Below are 19,915 nucleotides of genomic sequence, written 5' to 3'. Positions count from 1 at the left end.
CGTCAACACACCCCAAGAGCCACCTGCAGCCCTCCCAATGCCTGGAATACCTGGGAGTCCGGTTCAACACCAAGGGGAACAAAGTCACCCTTCCCCCTTCAAGGAGAAGGAGATTGATGGAACAACTACAAGCATTGTTGAATTCCACTCTCCCCACGGCATGGGACTATCTCCAAGTCCTAGGACTCATGGCTTCAACCACAGAAGTCGTCCCGTGGGCAAGGGGCCCACATGCGGCCCCTACAATACTCCCTACTGTCTCGATGGAACCCAATGTCTCAAAACTACTCCGCCCCACTCTGGCTACCGGCGAACGTTCGGAACCAACTGCAGTGGTGGCTACAAGAAGACCACCTGAGCAAGGGAACAAGCCTATCCCCACTGGAATGGACCTTGCTCACCACGGACGCAAGCCTGCGGGGATGGGGAGCCCATTGCCAGGAGCTAACGGCTCAAGGGCAATAGAACGAAGAAGAGTCAGCGTGGAACATAAACCGACTGGAAGCCCGGGCAGTCAGACTAGGCTGCCTACGGTTCAGCCACAGACTCCGGGGCAAATCAGTCAGAGTCAGGTCGGACAACGCCACAACAGTGGCCTACATCAACCGCCAGGGGGGAACCAGGAGCCAGCAGGTGTCCCTGGAAATAGAACCCCTAATGACGTGGGCAGAATCAAACCTACAAAGGATATCAGCCGCCCACATCGCGGGAAAAGACAACGTCACGGCAGACTACCTCAGCAGAGAGAGTCTGGATCCAGGGGAATGGACACTGTCGACAACCGCCTTCCAGCAGATAGTAAACCACTGGGGAACACCAGCCATGGATCTTCTGGCAACCGGGTCCAACGCCCAAGTTCCCAACTTCTTCAGCCGCAGACGAGAACCACAATCCCAGGGGATTGACTACCGTGGCCAGGTCTGGACGCGGGCGGTCCTGCTGTATGCCTTTCCTCCATTGCCACTACTGGGTGACATCAGCCGCAGGATAGAACACCACAGGGGGCTAGTACTTCTAGTGGCCCCGGACTGGCCAAGAAGGCCGTGGTACGCAGACATGTGAAGACTTCTGGCGGGGGACCCTCTGTGTCTACCTCCACACCGGGATCTGCTCCAGCAAGGACCGATCCTCCACAAAGACCTAACTCTATTCTCTCTTATGGTCTGGCCATTGAGAGGACTCGCCTGAAGAAGAGCGGATACTCGTGGGCAGTGATTGACACCTTGCTCCGAGCACGCAAGTTTTCCCCGTCTCTAACCTACATACAAATAAGGAGAATATTCGAATCCTGGTATGAAGACTGCGACATCCTTCTGCGGACAGTCAATATCCCCACGATCCTGGAATTTCTGCAGGACGGCTTACAGAAGGGGTTGTCTCTCAACTCCATCAAGGCTCAGGTGTCTGCGCTGGCCCTGCTTCAGAGCCAAAGTGGACGGCATCAGTCTATCTTCCCATCCAGACGTCTCCCGCCTCCTGAGAGGGGTCAAGCAAATCCGACCACCACTAAAATGGCCGGTACCCCTATGGAACCTCAATCTAGTACTAGACTTTCTAGCGGGAGCCTCTTTCAGACCTACCCGCGGTCTGTCCCTACGGCTTCTGACCTTGAAGACTGTATTCCTAGTGGCAATATGTTCAGTCCATCGCATCTCCGAACTTCAAGCACTATCCTGTCGGGAACTGTTCCTCAGATTCACACTGGGTTCCATACAGCTACGCACTGTCCCCTCCTTCCTTCCAAAGGTGGTTTTGCATTTCCACCTAAACCAAACCATCTCGCTGCCCTCTCCAGATGAGCATAAGGACTCTGAAGACCCTCGCCTTCTTCGCCATCTTAACGTCGGCAGACTCCTAGTCCGATACCTGGAAAGATTGGAATCCGTACGAAAGACGGACCACCTATTCATCCTTCACAGCGGGAAGAAACAAGGGGAAGCTGCCTCGCGGGCATCCATAGCCCACTGGATCAAAGAAGTAATCAAGGCAACCTACGTGGAGGCAGGGAAACCTCCACCCCTACAAGTCAAGGCTCATTCCACAAGGGCCCAGGCAGTGTCCTGGGCAGAAACCAAGATGCTGTCACCCGCCGAGATCTGCCGGGCGGCGACGTGGTCCTCTATTCACACCTTCTCGAGGTTCTACCACCTGGATGTTCTAGCCCGGGAGGATACAGTATTCGCAAGGGAAGTACTAAATGGGCCACGGGCAGCCTCCAACCCGGTTCGGGAGTAGCTTTTGTACATCCTATTGGTCCTGAGTCCATCTGCTGCATGCTAGGAAATGGAGAAATTACTTACCTGATAATTTCGTTTTCCTTAGTGTAGACAGATGGACTCAGCATCCTACCCACAGCTGCCCTGAAATACGGAAACCTCTGGTGACAATCCCTGAGAGCAAGACAAGCACAGGTAAGCCAGACTTTACTCCTAGTTAAGACACCCATAGTTGCTGGGTGTTGGCGTTTCTTGGTTTTGTGCACTGGCGGTCTCCAGCTGAAAATCATGTCAACCAGTTCAAGATAATTAAATTAACCAAGTTAATCAAGTTATCCAAACACACATATATCCACAATTGCTTTTCGAGGAGAATACTGAAGAGCACAGCTTCCTGCACAGGTATTTGTAGTGCTGATGTCAGATTGAAATCTGACTCTGTCTCCAACTGCTATCAGGAGTACACTATACCCATTGGTCCTGAGTCCATCTGTCTACACTAAGGAAAACAAAATTATCAGGTAAGTAATTTCTCCATTTCATACTATAATTTTCAAGAAACCTACAGATAAAAACAGGCTCCTCTCAATAGAAACTGTTACCCGCTGTCTTCAAGGAATAATATCCCGTTAGGCCAGGTCTGGATGGGAGAAGGTGACTGAAGAAAGAGAGAGAGAGTCTGGACTGGGAACAGGGGTGACAGTGACTGGAGAGACAGGTCTGGAGGAAGAGGTAAAAGTGAAGAGAGAGATTGGTCTGGAGAGGGGGTGACAGTGACTAAAGAGATAGAAGAGACTGGTCTGGGGAGGCAGTGACAGTAATTGAAGAAAGAGTCTGGGAGGGGAGGGTGACTGGTGAGAGAGAGACTGGAATGGGGGGAGGGGTGAAGAGAGAGACTGGTCTGGGGAAGGGGTGACGATGTGTGTGTGTGTGTGTGTGTGTGTGAATGAGAGAGAGAGAGACTGATCTGAGGGTAGGGAGTGATAGAGACTGAGGTGTGCAACTACATTATTACTTTGTATTTTTATTTATTTATTTATTTATTTATGGATTTATATACCGGGAGTTCCTGTATACAATACATATCACTCCGGTTCACAGTTAAACGGTAATAACTACTGCCGTGTGGCAGTTTACATGGAACAAATTTTTTCATTGGAACAAATCAGAACTTGATATGAGAAGAATAAGCAAACCAACTAACTAGTTTCAAACTTTAAACACATAAGTAAGGCAATTTAGTCTTAGCTAAGTAGTGCAGAGAAAAAAAAAAAAAAACCAATGGATCAGGGTAATTATGGGTTGTTATATCAGTTAGTTCTTAGCTCTCTGGGAATGCTTGCAGGAAGAGCCAAGTTTTTAATTTCGCCTTAAAAGTGGTGTGGCACGGCTCCAGGCGGAGGTCTGGTGGTAGGGAGTTCCAGAGGGACGGGCCCGCGGTTGATAGCGCGCGTTTTCTCAGTGAGGATTTTGCGGGCTGAGTAATCATTCTGTTTTGGTATGCACTTCTAGTCGGCTTGTCCGAAGTATGTAGTTGCAGCTTGAAGGTTAAGTTGAGTGGGGATATGTTATGAAGGGCCTTATGCATCATCATGCTGCTTTTGAACTGTATCCTGTATTTAATGGGGAGCCAGTGAAGGTGCTGGAGGATCGGGGTGATGTGGTCTCTTTTTTTGGCGTTGGTGAGAATTCTTGCTGTGGCATTCAGCACCATCTGGAGGGGTTTGGTAGAGCAGGCAGGAAGTCCCAGCAGAAGTGAGTTGCAATAGTCTAGTTTTGGGAGAATGATGGCTTGGAGTACTGTGCGGAAGTCTCTGTAACGTAGAAGTGGTTTTAGTTTCTTTAAAACTTGTAATTTAAAAAAGCATTCTTTGGTGGTGTTGTTGACGAATTTATTGAGGTTGAATCTGTCGTCTAATATCACACCCAGATCTCTGACTTGTGGTGAGGTGGTGTATCCTGAGGTGTCTGGAGAGTTGCTTGAGGTATGTTTTTCCGGTGCTATTATCAGGATTTCTGTTTTGTTGGTGTTCAGAACCAGGTTGAGGCTGCTTAACAGCTCGTTGATGGATGAGAGGCATTTATTCCAGAAGGCCATGGTCTTGTGTAAGGTGTCGGTTATGGGGATGATAATTTGAATGTCATCCGCGTAAAGGAAATGGGTAAGCTTGAGGTTGGAGAGTAAGTGACAGAGTGGGAGAAGATAAATGTTGAAGAGGGTGGGGGAGAGTGAGGATCCCTGTGGTACTCCCATATTGGCTTGGATGGGATGAGATTCCTTGTTATTTATTTTGACTCTGTATGTTCTGTTCTCTAGGAAGGATTTAAACCAGTTGAATGCTGCTCCTGTGATGCCGATATCTGTGAGTCGTTGTAGTAAGCTAGTGTGATTCACGGTGTCGAACGCCGCTGAGAGATCCAGGAGTGCGAGAAGGCAAGGATGGCCTTTTTCAAGATTGAAGATGATGGTGTCAGCTAGAGTAGTTAATAGTGATTCGGTGTTCTTATTCTTCCGGAATCCAAATTGGTTATTGGTGAGGATATTGTTGTCATCGAGGAATTCCGAAAGTTGTACCCCTTGCCTTCTCCCCAGGAAGTAAAAGAAAAAGAATTGATTGGGATAATGCTTTTTGTACTTTAACAATACTTATAACTGAGCGTAAATTATTAGTATACAAATTATATTTATAAAAGAAATAATTATAACTAACTTGTAATAACTTTTCTTATTTTTACCAATAAATAAAAAAAATAATAAACATATTATATAATCCTGAATACAAGTCTTCCTGTAATATATGTAACGGTAAAACAGAAAAAGAGACCTTTTTGGGGGAAGAAGGTATAGCCTGTCTAAATTAGCAATCTTCTTAAAAAAAAAAATACTAATCTTCTATAAGGAGAACTGAAATACATCTATTTCTAGAGTTATAAATAGTAAATATAAAGTTTTGTCGGGCTAAACAAACCTTATGTTCTTTTAAATAGACTCATTAGAGCAATGTTTTTTTTTATAATTCAGAACTTATACAAGATATTGTCATTTGGAAGCATTTTATAGATGTTATTTTTTCTTTGGCAAGGAACATATCAGAAATTGATGTTCACGCAATGGCTTAATTGCCAAGATGTAAATTTGAAATTTGAGTTTCATTATCATAGAGAAAAGATCTCATTTTTGGATATTATTTTTAAATTAACTAGAAGAAGGGTTGAGCACGTCTGTATACAGGAAAAATACTGATAGGAACTCACTTTTACATTTTTCCAGCTATCATCCAAGAAATTTGAAAGAGGACATCCCTATAGGACAATTCCTATGGTTATGCAGATTGTATATAACAAATATAGAATATATCAAGAGAGCAATGGAACTTGCCAACTGATTCAGAGAGCGAGGGCACACCATGAAGGTAATCAAGAGAGCATACCAGCGAGTCTTGTATGCTGACTGAGAGAATTATTATTAGTAAATCAGCCCCCGATATCGAGAGTTATTTGTACATTGCCATACTCAAATCAAGCGACTTATAATAAGATTATAGGTAAGCATTGGCATATACTTTCCGATTTTGATAAATTCTTGGATGCCCCTATATTTGCATTATGAAAAAATAAATCATTAAGAGACCAACTTGTGCATGCTGTTCTCCCGCAATATCAGGTGGGTGATCAACATATATTGGGGCAGTTTCCATGTGGTTCCTGTAGGGTGTGTCCTCATGTGCTATGAATATCTTCATTTATTGTTGAAAATAGGGTCCAAGAGTATAAATTGATGGGATACTTTACATGTAATACCAAACAAGTCATCTATGCAATCACTTGCTTGTGTAAACTTATATATATTGGACAGACCAAGCACAGCATTAAAACCCGCATATGTAAACATTTGAGCTGTATTCAAACAAGCAAAATAACAGCACCAATAGTGGTTCATTGGATTACTCATCAGCATTCTATTGTTGACCTCGAATTTTTCATTATTCGTCAATGCCATTCATCCCGGGGGGTGATTTCTCTCGCCAGTTAATACAAAGGGAACAACATTTAATATTCAGTTGGAATAAAGTTATGCTTTCCATTCAACTGTGAGGTTGAATGGAATAGTCTGTTGTGATGGACTGTGGAGTTCTTTCTCAGTCAGCTTTTATAGAACAGCATTGTATGAAGCGATTATATAGTTTTCATTTTGGTTAGCTCAGATAGAGTATCATTTGGCTTGTTTGTTGTATGTTTCTTACTTGGGTTGGTTCTATCTGTGCTTTTAAGGGCGATAACCCCTTGTTTCCAGCATCAGGTATCAAAGACTCTCCAAACCCTCACATATGCTAGGGATGTGAACCCCTTTCTGGCTTTCAACAAAGTGGTTATTGCTGCCTCTGAGTACCCTCACTTTCGTAACCTTCTCCTTTCAATAGCCAGGCCGTGAGATAATATGTAGCTGGATTCTCCATCACTGCTGCTACTTGGTGCGGTAGACCTTTAGCTGCTATGAGCCTGAGTGGTCCTCCTTGATAAGTCTGACCAAGTTTGTATACCAAGGGCATCTGGTCCAGTCTGGTGCTACTAGAGCAATCCACCCTGGATGGTCCAAAGGCCACAGTTGGACCAGCACATCCACTTCTACTTCCTTGGAGTATCACTTCCTTCTGTGGCTGAAAATTTTCTCTGCCTTGGCGTTCCTTCTGGTTGCCATTAGATCCCAGAGAGGGATGTTCATCTGTGCAAATGCCTTCTTCTTTATTTATTTATTCTATTTATGTTGCGCTTTTAAGGCACTTCAAAGCAGATTTCATCCAGGTACTGTAGGTATTTCTCTATCCCAAGGGAGCTTACAATCTAACTGCTGGATGCATTAAGCTGCGATGTTTTATCACTGGGGGGAAGAGGGGTGTTGCCACAATAGTGGGGATCCTCCCTCAAAAATATATTGTGATTGTATAATGATGCATTCTTTTGTGTCATGGCCAAACCCTGTGGGACAAAAGAACGTGCCTAGTGGCCCTTTAATGCAGTATTCTCCTAGGACAAGCAGGATGGTAGTCCTCACCATGTGGGTGACACAATCCAATGGAGCCTGATACAGAAAACTTTTGTCAGAGTTTCTAGAAACTTTGACCAGCACACTGAGCATGCCACTATCCGCTCATCCACGTGAGATCCCCCTTCAGTCTTTTCTTTTCTGTGGTGCAGTTGCCTCGTGGTTCGTGGAACTCTTCCATTTTCTTGTTTTTCTTGACAAGTATCAGGTCTTTTTCCTGGTTTTCCTCATAGACTCCTCCTTCACAGTTGGTGCCTCCTTGGTATAGTAGGTTTACTGCCTTTTTTTGTCGCTTTTGTTTATTTATTTATTTTTTAATGCCGACATTCGAGCTGAGATATCGCATCTGTTTACATTCAGGTACTGTAGGTTTTGGTTTTTTTTTTTGCAGTTGATTCCCGACTTCTTGCCTGTTGGTGACCGCTGGTCATTGACCACACGCTGGGTGCTTTCCGCCATCGATCCTAGCACCCCTGCTGGAGCGTCTGGACATTCTTTTAGGCACCCTACTGATGCAACCAGTGCCCAAGGGGCCTTCGATTCCCCCAACAGTCACCGAGGCCCTCCACAGGAGTGATCCCAATCCTCGGGTCCTCCGAGGAGGAAGATAAGCCAGTACCCTGTTCCTGAGGCCACGGTTCCCCGAGCCCTTGCCGGGTCCTTCTGACCTCTCGCGGCCTTCAGTCCCCTCAACGTCAGGGAAACCATCAATTCCCACGAGCCCTCGAGGCCTCTGAAGCTATCAAAGCCCAGGGCTGATACCCCTCATGGGCCTCGTCCGTGCCACATTTGCCCCAGTGAGGAGGAATGGCGCCAGTCGTCCCCTAAGGATCTGTCCCTTGCAGTGTTTGTCAGAGCCATGGCCGAAGCCATCCCCTTTCAGTTACTCACGGAGTAAGATACGTGACATAAAATGCTGGACGTACTCCAGTTCGTCCACGCTTCTAAGGAGATTGTGGTGGTTCCGATCCACAACATCTTCAAGGACCTCCTTCTCCGGATGTGGGAGCACCCAATCTCTATTTCCCCTGTCATTAGAAAGGCTGGTGCCACCTACTTAGTGCAACAGACCCCATGGGGTTTGAGAAGTGGCACCTCCCCCACCAGTTGATGATGTGGAGTCCACTTTAAAGAAGGCCTGGCGTTCCTGCGCACACGCCTCTACCCCCGCCCCCCCCCCCCCCCCCCCCCGGGGTGAGAGCATAGGGAGCTCGATGCCTTGGGCAGGAAGGTATTCCAGGGCGCTGTGCTGGTCGCCCGTATTGCTGCCTACCAGCTGTACATTACCCAGTATAGCCAGAACCTCTGGAAAGAGGTTCAGTACCTCGCAGAGAGTTTGCCTCAACAGCAACAGGAGGCACCCTCTGTTACCATCCTGCTGGATTTAGAAACTGGCAAGCATGAGGTGCGATCCACCTACAATGTTTTTGATACGGCGGCCCACTTAGCCACGGTCAGCATCGGCGCCTGCAGAATGGCCTGGCTCAGAGCTTCTGACCTCCGTCCGGTGGTACAGGACAAACTAGCTGATCTCCCATGCACAGATAACAGCCTCTTCGGGGATAAAGTCTGGGATGCGGTAGTGCAATTGAAGGACCACTATGACACCCTTCAACAGCTCTCCGCAAATGCCTCTGACGTCCCGTCCTTGGCCAAGAAATCCTCCAGGCCGGAATCCCGGAAGCCCTTCTATGGGCAGAGGAAGTATTATCCTCCCGGGCTTGCATGCCACGCACTAGCTCCAGGGGCCACCCTCGCCAGCAGCGAGCATCTAGGCCCCATCCGGCACCCAAGCAAACCCTGGCCATGGGCTTTTGACTGGTGGCGAGGGAGCATGAGTCAGTCGAGTACACCCATGGTGCCGGATCTCCCAGTGGAAGGCAGGCTTCTTGGCTTCGCCCTTCGCTGGGAGGAGATCACTTGGACTGCTGGGTCCTTAGTATCATCTTTCAGGGGTACCGTCTCAAATTAAGCCGGCTACCGGAGACCTCTCCCCCATGTCCATTGTGGGGTTCGTCCACCCAACAGGTCGTACTTCAAACGAAATTCTCCGTGCTTCTATCAGCAGGCGCGGTAGAGCTGGTCCCTTGCCCCCATCAGGGCCAAAGATTCTATTCAAGGTACTTCCTCATTCCAAACAGGGACGGCAGCTTGCACCCCATCCTCGACCTCAGGGTGTTGAACAAGTTTCTCGCAAGAGAAAAGTTCAAGATGGTCTCTCTGGGCACGCTGATTCCCCTCCTCAAAAGAGGAGACTGGCTCTGCTCCCTTGATCTCAAGGAGGCTTATGCTTTCATAGCCATTTTCCCCGGCCGCAGAAAATACCTCCACTTTGTGGTGGGAAAGGCTTCAGCCCCCCACGTTTTCACCAAGTGCCTGGTGGTGGTGGTGGCCTATCTCAGGCATTGGACGGTGCATGTTTTCCTGTACCTAGACAACTGGTTGATCAAGAGCAATTCCCACGGCAGGGCCTTGAGTGCTTTAGCCCTGATGGTGCAGATACTACAAGCCTTGGGGTTTGCATCAATTACCCCAAATCTCATCTCTGCCAGTCTTCTCAGCTGGACTTCATAGGAGCCAGACTAGACACGGTGCAGGCAAAAGTGTTTCTGCCCCAGGATTAGGCTCTTGCCCTCGCCTCACTGGCAGCATTCATCCGCAGCAGCTGGCAGTGACCGCCCACCTTCTGCTCTGTCTGTTGGGCCACATGGCAGCTTTGGTCCATGTCATCCCTCTCGCCCGCCTGTGCATGCGGAGGGCTCAATGGACCTTGCAGTCCCAGTGGCAACAGGCCTCCCAGGACCTCGAGATATATGTTGCCGTCACGGCACCTCTGCGTACGTCTCTGTCCTGGTGGGAAAACTTCTCCAGTTTGGAGCAGGGGATTCCCTTTGAAACTGCCCCACCTCAAGTGTTCCTCACCACCGATGCCTCTCTTCTGGGCTGGGGAGCCCATGTGGACGGCATCCACATGCACGGTCTCTGGACAGCTTATGATGTCTGCTGTCAAATAAACTTTTTTGAGCTTCGGGTGATCTGGTACGCTTTATGGGCATTCAGAGACCGGTTGTCGCACAGGGCAGTCCTGATCCGGACATACAACCAGGTGGCTATGTGGTATATCAACAAACAGGGAGGCACAAGCTCGTTCCTCCTCTGTCACGAGGTGATGCAGGTGTGGGCCTGGGCCCTGTCACAGGGGATGTCGCTATGAGTGACATACCTGCCTGGAAATCTGAATGTGCTAGCGGACCAGCTGAGTCGCTCCTTCCAGTCGCACAAGCGGTCCCTCAACCCCGAGGTAGCGGCCAAGCTCTTTAATCGGTGGGGTACACCAGATGTGGACCTCTTTGTGTACCTGCACAATCACAAAGTGAGCAAGTTTTGCTCCCTGTCGCCAGGGGGCGGATGCCTGGCCTGGGATGCCTTCTCCCTCCACTGGGGGAGAGGCCTGCCGTGTGCTTACCCTCTTGTCCCGCTCTTCTTGAAGACACTGCTGAAGCTTCAACAGGACAGAAAACCATGATCCTAGTGGTGCCCTTTTGGCCCCGAATGGTCTGGTTCCCACTTCCGCAGGACCTGTCGGCCAGGGCCCCCATCCGGCTGGGGACTGCGCCCGATCTGATCACGCAGAACCGGGGCGCCCTGCGCCATTCGAACCTCAGGGCATTGACCCTGACGGCTTGGATGTTGAGTGCATAGTCCTTCAGCCCCCTGGCACTCTCCAGCCCAGGTGCTGGTGGCTTCTAAGAAGCCCTCCACCAGGAAGTTCTACAGCTTGAAGTGGAGAAGATTCTCCACCTGGTATGCGGGGCATGCTTTGGATCCATTCACATGCCCCCTCCCCCAGTTGTTGGACTACTTATGGCCCCTTTCCGAGTCTGGCTTTCAAACCAATTCGGTTCAGGTTCATCTTAGTGCTGTCAGTGCGTACCATCGAGATGTCTCTGGCACGCCCTTGTCGGTGCAGCCTTTGGTAGGCCACTTTGAGGGGCTTGCTCCAGCTGAAGCCTCCTCTTCGGCCTCCTGTTGTGTCCTGGGATCTCAACATTGTCCTACCACGGCTCATGCGACCACCCTTTGAGCCACTGCATTCCTGCGACCCAAAGTTCCTCACTTGGATAGTTATATTCCTGGTGGCAATTACTTCGGCTTGTAGAGTCAGTGAGCTTTAGGCCCTGGTTACGTACCTGCCATACACGAGATTCTTTCATGATCATGTTGTCTCGCGTACGCACCCTAAGTTTCTGCCTAAGGTTGTGACTGATTTTCACCTTAATTAGTCCATCATTTTACCCACCTTCTTTCCTAGGCCTCATTCCCACCCAGGGGAAAAGGCTCTTCATGCCTTGGCTTTCTATCTAGATCGCACAGCCAGCCATAGGCAGTCCACTTAGCTCTTTGGCTCCTTCGATCCCAATAGGCTGGGGAGAGCGGTGGGTAAACAAAACTTATCCAACTGGCTGGTGGATTGTATCGCCTTTTGCTATGTGCAAGCAGGCCTTCCGCTGGCTGGCAGAGTAAAGGCTTACTCTGTGTGGGCTATGGCGACGCCGGTGGCTCATTTGCTGTCGAAATTTGCCGGGCCACAACCTGAAGTTCTCTTCACACATTTGCGGCTCATTACTGCCTGGACAAGGATGGGCATCAGGACAGTGCCTTCGGTCAATCTGTCCTGCGCAATCCTTTCCAGACCTGAGCCCAGCTCTTCCTTTTCGTGCTTCTAGTGGTACCAAACAGTCCCCTTTCGAACTACTGCACTGCAGTTATTGTTGTGCCCGTTGGCACTTTGTTCGGTCGCTGTTGGTCTCCTCAGCTACGGGACCAGTCTGGAGCATGGTATTCACACACATGAGGACTACCATCCTGCTTGTCCTAGGAGAAAGTGCAGTTGCTTACTTGTAACAGGTGTACTCCTAGGACAACAGGATGTTAGTCCTCAGGAATCCGCCCACCTTCCCACAAAGTTGGGTTCTCCTTACGGTTTGTTGTTTTATTTTTTCGCTTGTATTTTTTCTATGTTACGAGACTGAAAGGGGACCTCGTGTGGACGCGCGGATAGTAGCAGGCTGGGCATTCTCAGTGTGCTGGTCAAAGCTTCTAGAAACTTTGTCAAACGTTTTCCATGCCGGGCTCCATCGGATGATGTCACCGACATGTGAGGACTAACATCCTGCTGTCCTAGGAGAACACGTTACAAGTAAGCAACTGCGCTGTCCTCAAGGGACCACCATCACCTAGAAGAGCCGTTGCCCCCCCCCCAAAAAAAAATTGTGCCGTCAAATGGGTAGGTTGAGTGGGAGTCAGGGTTGACCCCCGTCTCAACCCAGGGCCACTTGAGGCGGCCTGACTCCCCCCAAAAGTGTAAAATTAAGAAAATGAGCCCTTGTGGCGATGACCCAGGTTCCCCCCCCCCCACACACACACTTCCCCAGTTCATCAAATAAAAATGTAGACCAGGCCCCCGCTCCCCCCCCAGAACTAAAAACATAAAACTTAAGGTCCCGGCCCCCTTCCCATACCCACCCCCCTCCCTGAAAGGTTATATTGAAAAACAGGGTCCCGGGCCCTGCTCCCCCCTTCAACCACCTGCACCTCCCAAACCTTAAAAAGATTCCCGCGTTGGGGCCGGGTGTACCCTTGCACCTTGACCGTGCCTCAGCTATGTGATTGGGGTAAGGTTTGGGGACTGGACCCAGACCATATGTTTGAGTGGTGGCCCTGGGTTGAGAGAGGGGGTCAGCCCTGACCCCCGCTCAACCTCCCTTCTTTGCCATGATGTTTTTTTGTTTCTGCCGTTTTGAATGTGAGGCAGGAACCTCAGGACCTGCCTCTCACCTCACATTCACCGCTTGTCCAAGAGGTGCTATTTTATCATGACTGACCACCTTCTCAGTCAGCCGTGATAAAATATTTGCATATGATTGCCTAGTAATGACCCTCTTTGCTTGCATTTGTGTTATTCATGCATGCAAATCATATGCAAAGAAGATCATTGTAATGGAGGGGGGAACTTGGGCAGGGAGATGCAAAATATTGCGTTTTATCAAACAGTAATAATGTGCATTAGAGCACTACTGCGGCTGATGCATCTCCCAGTAAGTTTTACAGTTGGCAACAGAGAGTAAAGAGACTTGCCCAAGATTACGTTTGTATTTCCACTTTCCTCATTTCAATTATTTCATTTCATTTATTGTTCTTAATATCCCACTTGTTAAACGTGTTCTCCTAGGACAAGCAGGATGTTAGTACTCACACATGGCTGACGTCATCGGATGGAGCCCGGCACAGAACTTTGATCTCAAAGACTCTAGCGCTTTCAGCATGCCCTACTGACCATGTGCAGCTGTAGTCATCACCCTGTCCTCTAGGCAGAGCCCCTCAGCCTCTTCTTTTCCACGGAGCAGTCGTCTCACGGTTGTGGAGCTTGTGCTCTTTTTTTTGTTAGAAAATGATTTTCACGGTATTCAGCTTTGCTCTCTTCTTACAGTTTTGTAAGTGATTTTTTCTAGAGCTCCAGATTTTCTTCTTTCTTTCTTTTCCAACTGTCTGCCAGCCGGTGGGTTTTTCCCTGTGCAGCCTGACAGTCTGTTAAAAAAAAACAAAAAAAACCCAAACAACCCTTCTCCTGCAGGTTTTTGTACTTGTGTCCTTTCTTTGCTCTGACTGTTTTCTTTTTTTCCACAGTGCTGTCAGGACCGGAGTATGCAGTCAGTCAGTGATCCATGTAGGCGGCTGAGCCTGGGGACTCGACTGAGTTCTACCCGGACTGGAGTTCCATGGTGGTTCACCGATTGCTTGGCATCAGTGGATTTAGACAGTGGAAGGATCGAGGACCATGCCGTTCCTGTGGGGAGGAGAGCTCCCTGGATGACATTGCCTCCCCTCCTGCTTGCCAGCCTTGGCAATGCAATCTCCCTAGGAGAGAGGGAGAGCGGAGCCTTTGCTAGCAGCTTGCTGCCGCACTTCTGTGCCATGCCCATGAACGGTTGCCCGTGCACAGCTGTGACCAATGCACCGTTCGTTCGATGCATCAAAGTCGGGATCGTGTTGGTAACAGGCCCCATCTTTGGGAACCATGGTCCCCTTGATTACCCTTGTTGCGTCAAGGTGCATGACCACCCACAATGCCACGGTGGCCTTCGATGGACTTTCACTGGCACTGGACTCTCGCTGCACCGGTTTGGGCATCAAGGCCTTGATGCCCTTGGTGTTGCAGTGTCCTAGGTGCCGTGATGCGGCGCAATCAGTGCCATGGAGTCTTCAATGCACTCGATGCCACGGTGCCTTTGATGTACTCGATGGCATGTGACTACTGTGCACTCGATACTTCGGCACAGTGCCCTTGGTGCACTTGCCACGGTTGTCTCAGTGCACTTGATGCCTTAGTGCCCTCGATGCCTCGGTGCCCTTTATGCACTCGATGCCTCGGTGCCCTTGATGCACTCCATGCCACAGTGCCTTTGATGCACTTGATGTCACTGTGCCCTTGATGCACGCGATGCCATGCTGCCTTTGATGCACTCAATCTCTCGGCACAGTGCACTTGCCACGGTTGTCTCGGTGTACACGATGCCTTGGTGCCCTTGGTGCATTCGATGCCATGGTGCCCTTGATGCACTCGATGCCTTTGGAGCACTTGACTCCCTCAGCATGGAGCCCTTGGGCACTTGCCATGGTTGGTGCACTCGATGCAATAGGTGCCTTTGCGGCTCTCGTTGCCTCAGTACCTTGCTGCATTCAGAGTCCCACCGACCAGGCACTGGATTCACCATTGTGCGCCCTTGTTGCCACTGTGGCCATCGACTGCCGGGACTCTCTGAAGCCCCCGCATGGCCCTGCAGCCTCTTACGAATTGAGTGTAGAGATCGCCATCTACTTGAGGCACCTTGAATTGCTGGTGCATCTGTACACAGTGGCCTGGTGCCCTCAGGGCTCCGGAGTGAGGTCCATTACAGAGCACTGGGAAGTGCAGAACTGCCCCTTCAGCCAAGGATCCCAGTGTCGGGGTGCCCACCAAGATGTGCACAACATCAGTACTAATGTGTGCTAGCGAGGCGCTCAGCCGTAATGCTTGCGAGGCTATTGAGCTCGCAGCATTGATACCACTCGGTGAGCCGAGGAAAATTGCTGTCGGCACTAGCAGTCTGATCCTTTTGATATCGATGACCTGTCAGGGGGCTGCAGGGACTCCCCCTGCAGAGCCCATGGCTTCTTTGGTCCATACCTTCGGGGCACCTGTGCGCCAGGACTGACGCTATTTACGGGCAAACTGCTTATAGATCACAGGACATGTCTGCACTCGCCAGGGACTTTGCAATCATGAGACGGTTCTGCTGTAGTTTCAATGGTTCATCTCCTGGAGTGTTCTCCGGTACTGAAGGAGGCAACACCATAGACCGCCACCCTCCACCATGCCTTACCCAGAGCTCCAGTGGTGCTGGGGATGCCAACGTCCGCTGGAGTTATTGTGGCATTGACGCACAGCTTGCGCGGTTGGGACAGATTAGGCATCTGTTCCAAGGGCCTTTGTCGCTGCCAGACGGCATTCTCCCTGGCTGTGCAGACCTCAGCCACACTAGAGTTATCCCAGGACAAGCAGGATGATAGTCCTCAGATATGGGTGACGTCACTGGACGGAGCCCCATCACAGAAAACTTTCTGTCAAAGTTTCTAGAAACTTTTGACTGGCACACTGAGCCCACTGAGCATGCCCAGCATAATCCCTCGAGCCATAGGGGTCTCCCTTGAGTCTTCGTTTTTCCACGCTGCAGTTAGCATCTAGGTGAAGGAGCCCTGTGTGAGTTTCCTCACACAAAATAACTTAGAGAAAAAAAGTTTAAAATTTCTCATTTCATCCCCTTCATAGGGGTCTCCCTGTCTTCACCGGCCGGTGAGTACTTGTGTTGTCCCGGTCAATTCCGGTTAAACCAAATTTTTCTGTTCGATGTGGTATATTAGATAGCTAGTTTGAAATATACATTCCACTGTCAGGCTGATTTATGGGCACAGAATGTAACAAAGGTCTTGATTCGGTATTTTGGAATATTTAATTAATGCATTTAATTATAATGCTCAAGGGGGGTAACTTTGTAGGGATAGGAATAAGGGTTGCCCATTCCTTCCCCCCCTCCCCCCCCAACTTGGTAACCCATAGCTGTAGTAGAGTCATTGGTGAAGGGATGGTTGGCATAGGAAACATCTTCAGAGACCAGTTCTTCAATGCTTCCTTCATCATGTGGGCATCTCTGAAACTGCATGGTATCACTCACCTTTCTTTCCCAAAGGCCTGACCATCTCTCCATTTCTGTGCACCTGTATCCACATTTGTATCAGACAGCTCTGGTATTATGCCACATTTCTGTATGACATATTAAACATGCATACGTGGACCAGATTTATTCTAGCAAGTGAGTGTAAAAAAATGTAGCTACTCTGGTGATTCAGAAATCAGAGCACACAGTTAACAACAGCCCAATGAGTTTGCTGTTACTTGTATTTTTGTTCAAAAAAGACCTCTATAGCTGCAGGGCTAATTAACTGTAACTCCAGATTTTGGATTTCCTTACATATATAATCTAGAAATTTACTGGCAACACACAGGTCGCTTTGATACTTTTCTGCCTTGTGTGACAGATGGCTCTTTGTCAGTATGTGTCCAACACACACAGGTTATAGACAGTTTTTAATTTATGTTGGGGAATTCCAGTTTGTTGAATGTGAGGTGCTAACAATCTGTGCTGAAATGTTGTTTAAAGCAAATGATGCCACTTATACTCCGGCTGGAGAAAGGAAAGAATCTCCCTTAAAATTCTAGCAAGACAGCAAGGCTGCCAGTCATCTGCCAATATTCCTTTTCACTCATCCTTTCACCATGTTTTTTTGTATGCTTATTGATGTCATAAGTGTTGTGACATCCCATCTATAGAAACTACAAGAGATGGGTTTCATACTAAACAAGCTCCGTAGATATAAGAAAAGCTAATTGCTAAGCACCCCACGCTATCCAGCATTTTTCATCTTAGTTTTTTATTGTATCTGAGAGTCTATCTAATAGATAAAACAATGCTGAAAAAATGGATTTCCTTAAACTGATCTAAATCCAAACAATAAGAGTCAAAAAGCCTCAGCACTTCTTATCATGTAAATTAGAGCAAAACAAAAGGTGATGGTGAATGTGTAACTCACTGACTCATCGGTGTCATAAGACAAGAAGCTCAAGACACTTAACACATATGTCTGTCTCTGGTGAGATGGAAATATTTGGATGTCCTTCAGTTGCCAAGTTAAGTAACTTTTTTTTTTGGGCCATCTAAGACAGTATTAACTCATAAATATAAAAGTATAAAAATATCACATATATAGGGACCTTCATTTTCTATTTTTATTTTGTACATTTTTCCTAGAAATTTATCAGGGTTTATCAAGAACTAAAAGAGGAGAAAATCAGTGGAAAAATGTGACTTGCTATTTTTTCTGGGTAATTATCAGAGTTTATTTTGGTGGACAGAAGCCAGGATAATAAAACAATATTAAGCAGCTTCTCCCAATCATCCATTCAGCAGCATTGCTATCGCTACTCCTGTCCTCTGCCTAGCTTGTCCCTATCTCTCACTCCCCCCACACACTCGAGAATCTCTCTGTTGCCTAGCTTGTCCCTATCTCTCCCCACACACTCGAGAATTCTCTCTGTTTCACTCGAAAATCTCTCTGTTCATCCTTACTAGTGATGGCTTCAGGCTTCTTTCTCCTTCAGCAGCATGCTTACTGAGGCTCCCACATTCTGTAGCACTGCATTTCTGCTTGGCCCATTTCAAATAGTGCATTGGTGACAACAAGCAGCAGGCATGTTGGCTGTCTGGGGGTGGAGAATGCGGAACTTAAAATGCCACATTGGCGGCACTAGAGGGTGAGCGCTTATGCTAGTGAGGGACGGGACTTAAAACATTGCAGGAGTTTTGGCCCACACTGACTTCTAGTAGTTGCTGAAGGCCTTGAGACACTACATCTGCAGCTCTGGAGCTGCTCTTTAATCAGCCTAAAATTAGGGTGAAAATCAGTTTAAACCAATTGTCACTTTTGGAAAAATCCAGGAATCTATGGGTGAAAATCTGTTTAAACTGAAAACCAAGGACCCTACACATATAATATTATGTATCTCGTTGGACAATGATTAGAATTCAAGCCCATGTAGACATTTGTGTTAAATGTCTTGAGCTTCTTGTCTTATACCAATGAGTCAGTGAGATACACATTCACCAGCAACTTTTGTTTTCCTCAAACTGAGCCAAAATAATATGCCTTGTGGAAGCCAACTCTTTGAGGAAATACTTTCTGAATATAGAGGTCAGTTAGTTACAGTGAAATAGTTAGATCTTTCAATAGAGCACCGTCATAGGTCAAAAATTAGCTCCTTCAGTGAGCTACTTTTAAAGAGGTCAGTTTCTTCATGTAACGTTTTCAAAGGTTAATGTTTGACATCTTGGTAGAGATAAATGGGGATGTGATTAGGTTTTATTAAATCACAGCTTCTATCCCTAGACCTTGGAATTTCAGACATTCTTCAAATTTTCTTGCTGGTTTGAACAGAGTTCAGCCCACAAACTTTGCTATGTTTTTCTTTGTGTATATGATTATTTATACCTGAAAGCAGAGGGACCAGTCTTAAGGCTCAATTAGCAATAGCTAGGCATGGCTGCTTAAAAATATAAATAAACAAGGACAGAAATTACTGTTGAACATGCTCTGGAGAAATGCAACAATTATTTCAGTTGGTCAGAATCAAATGACCCAGCTCTGTACTGAGGCCTAATTAAATAAAACTGTTGCTGATTGTGACTAAAATCTCAGATGCCGAGATTACATCAGAAATCCAATCTGTACTCTTGCAAAGGAAAAAAGCCGCCCAGAGGGAATGCTGGCAGATTGACTCTCTTGGCCATACATTAGTTAAATGGATCCATTCCACTGGATTTTTAGTTCTGTTTTAAAGGAAACATATACAATTCCAGGGACTCTTTAGGGCTCTTATTGTATAATTTGGGCTATTCCAGTTTTTCCTTTAAGCTTATTTAGGCTCTGTCAAATTTTTATCGTAAAGGAATAAGCAAAGACTTTGTGACTGCTCATACATTACTAATTAAACTCATAGTAAAAGTGGGGCTGGCTCAGTTTGCTACTTACATGTTTCCTTTCTTTCATGTCTGTAGACTAGTGACTTTTAACATACAACTTACCTAAGCACTTACATTCACTTGCACATTTCTTCCCAGATGGTGGTGGTGTGAGGGAGTACTCAAGACTCGTACATGTCACGGAGGAGTCTTTCCACACAGTATGTTCCCATCATGGAGGCAAAGGAGAAGAATCAGGTAAGAAGGCCTTGATCTTCTCTGTATCACACCCTAGACAAGGAAAAGGGGCTGGAAGAGAGGTCTATTTGTTCATCAGTCTTTGCAAGTTTAGCTAGACTCCATCCACGTTGTATTTTTTTAAACTAGCTCAGAATGACTATGTCAGTTTGTTACTTGTTTTTCAAGATCCATTTTCTGTCCCTATTTGTGTACTGTTCTTCAAAACCGGCCAGCTGAAAATCATTTATAGTAAGGATGGTGAGGCCACAAACAATTAAACTGATCCTTGAGGGAATCGGTCT

The 19,915-nt window shown here is 47.6% G+C and overlaps 1 protein-coding gene across 14 annotated transcripts in view; it reads left to right on the top strand.

Moving 5' to 3' along the window:
* TMEM94 (transmembrane protein 94) overlaps window positions 1–19,915 on the top strand; it is a 272,670-nt gene that overhangs the window by 77,557 nt on the left and 175,198 nt on the right. For 9 of the 14 annotated variants that reach the window (XR_003856541.1, XM_029600536.1, XM_029600533.1 and 6 more), the window contains 2 exons: window positions 5,488–5,629; window positions 19,533–19,631. Coding sequence is in view for 10 of the 14 variants with exons in the window: in XM_029600533.1 (XP_029456393.1) it covers window positions 19,569–19,631 (63 nt within the window). In the remaining 4 variants the exon portion in view is untranslated. The remainder of the gene's footprint in view (window positions 1–5,487; window positions 5,630–19,532; window positions 19,632–19,915) is intronic. The other 5 variants (XM_029600531.1, XM_029600535.1, XM_029600524.1 and 2 more) reach the window with 1 other exon arrangement.

This window comes from Rhinatrema bivittatum, chromosome 4 (genome assembly GCF_901001135.1).
Source record: "Rhinatrema bivittatum chromosome 4, aRhiBiv1.1, whole genome shotgun sequence".
Taxonomy (NCBI): domain Eukaryota; kingdom Metazoa; phylum Chordata; class Amphibia; order Gymnophiona; family Rhinatrematidae; genus Rhinatrema; species Rhinatrema bivittatum.
The sequence above is the reverse complement of the archived record's forward strand: the minus strand, read 5'-3'. Positions and strand labels throughout refer to the sequence as shown.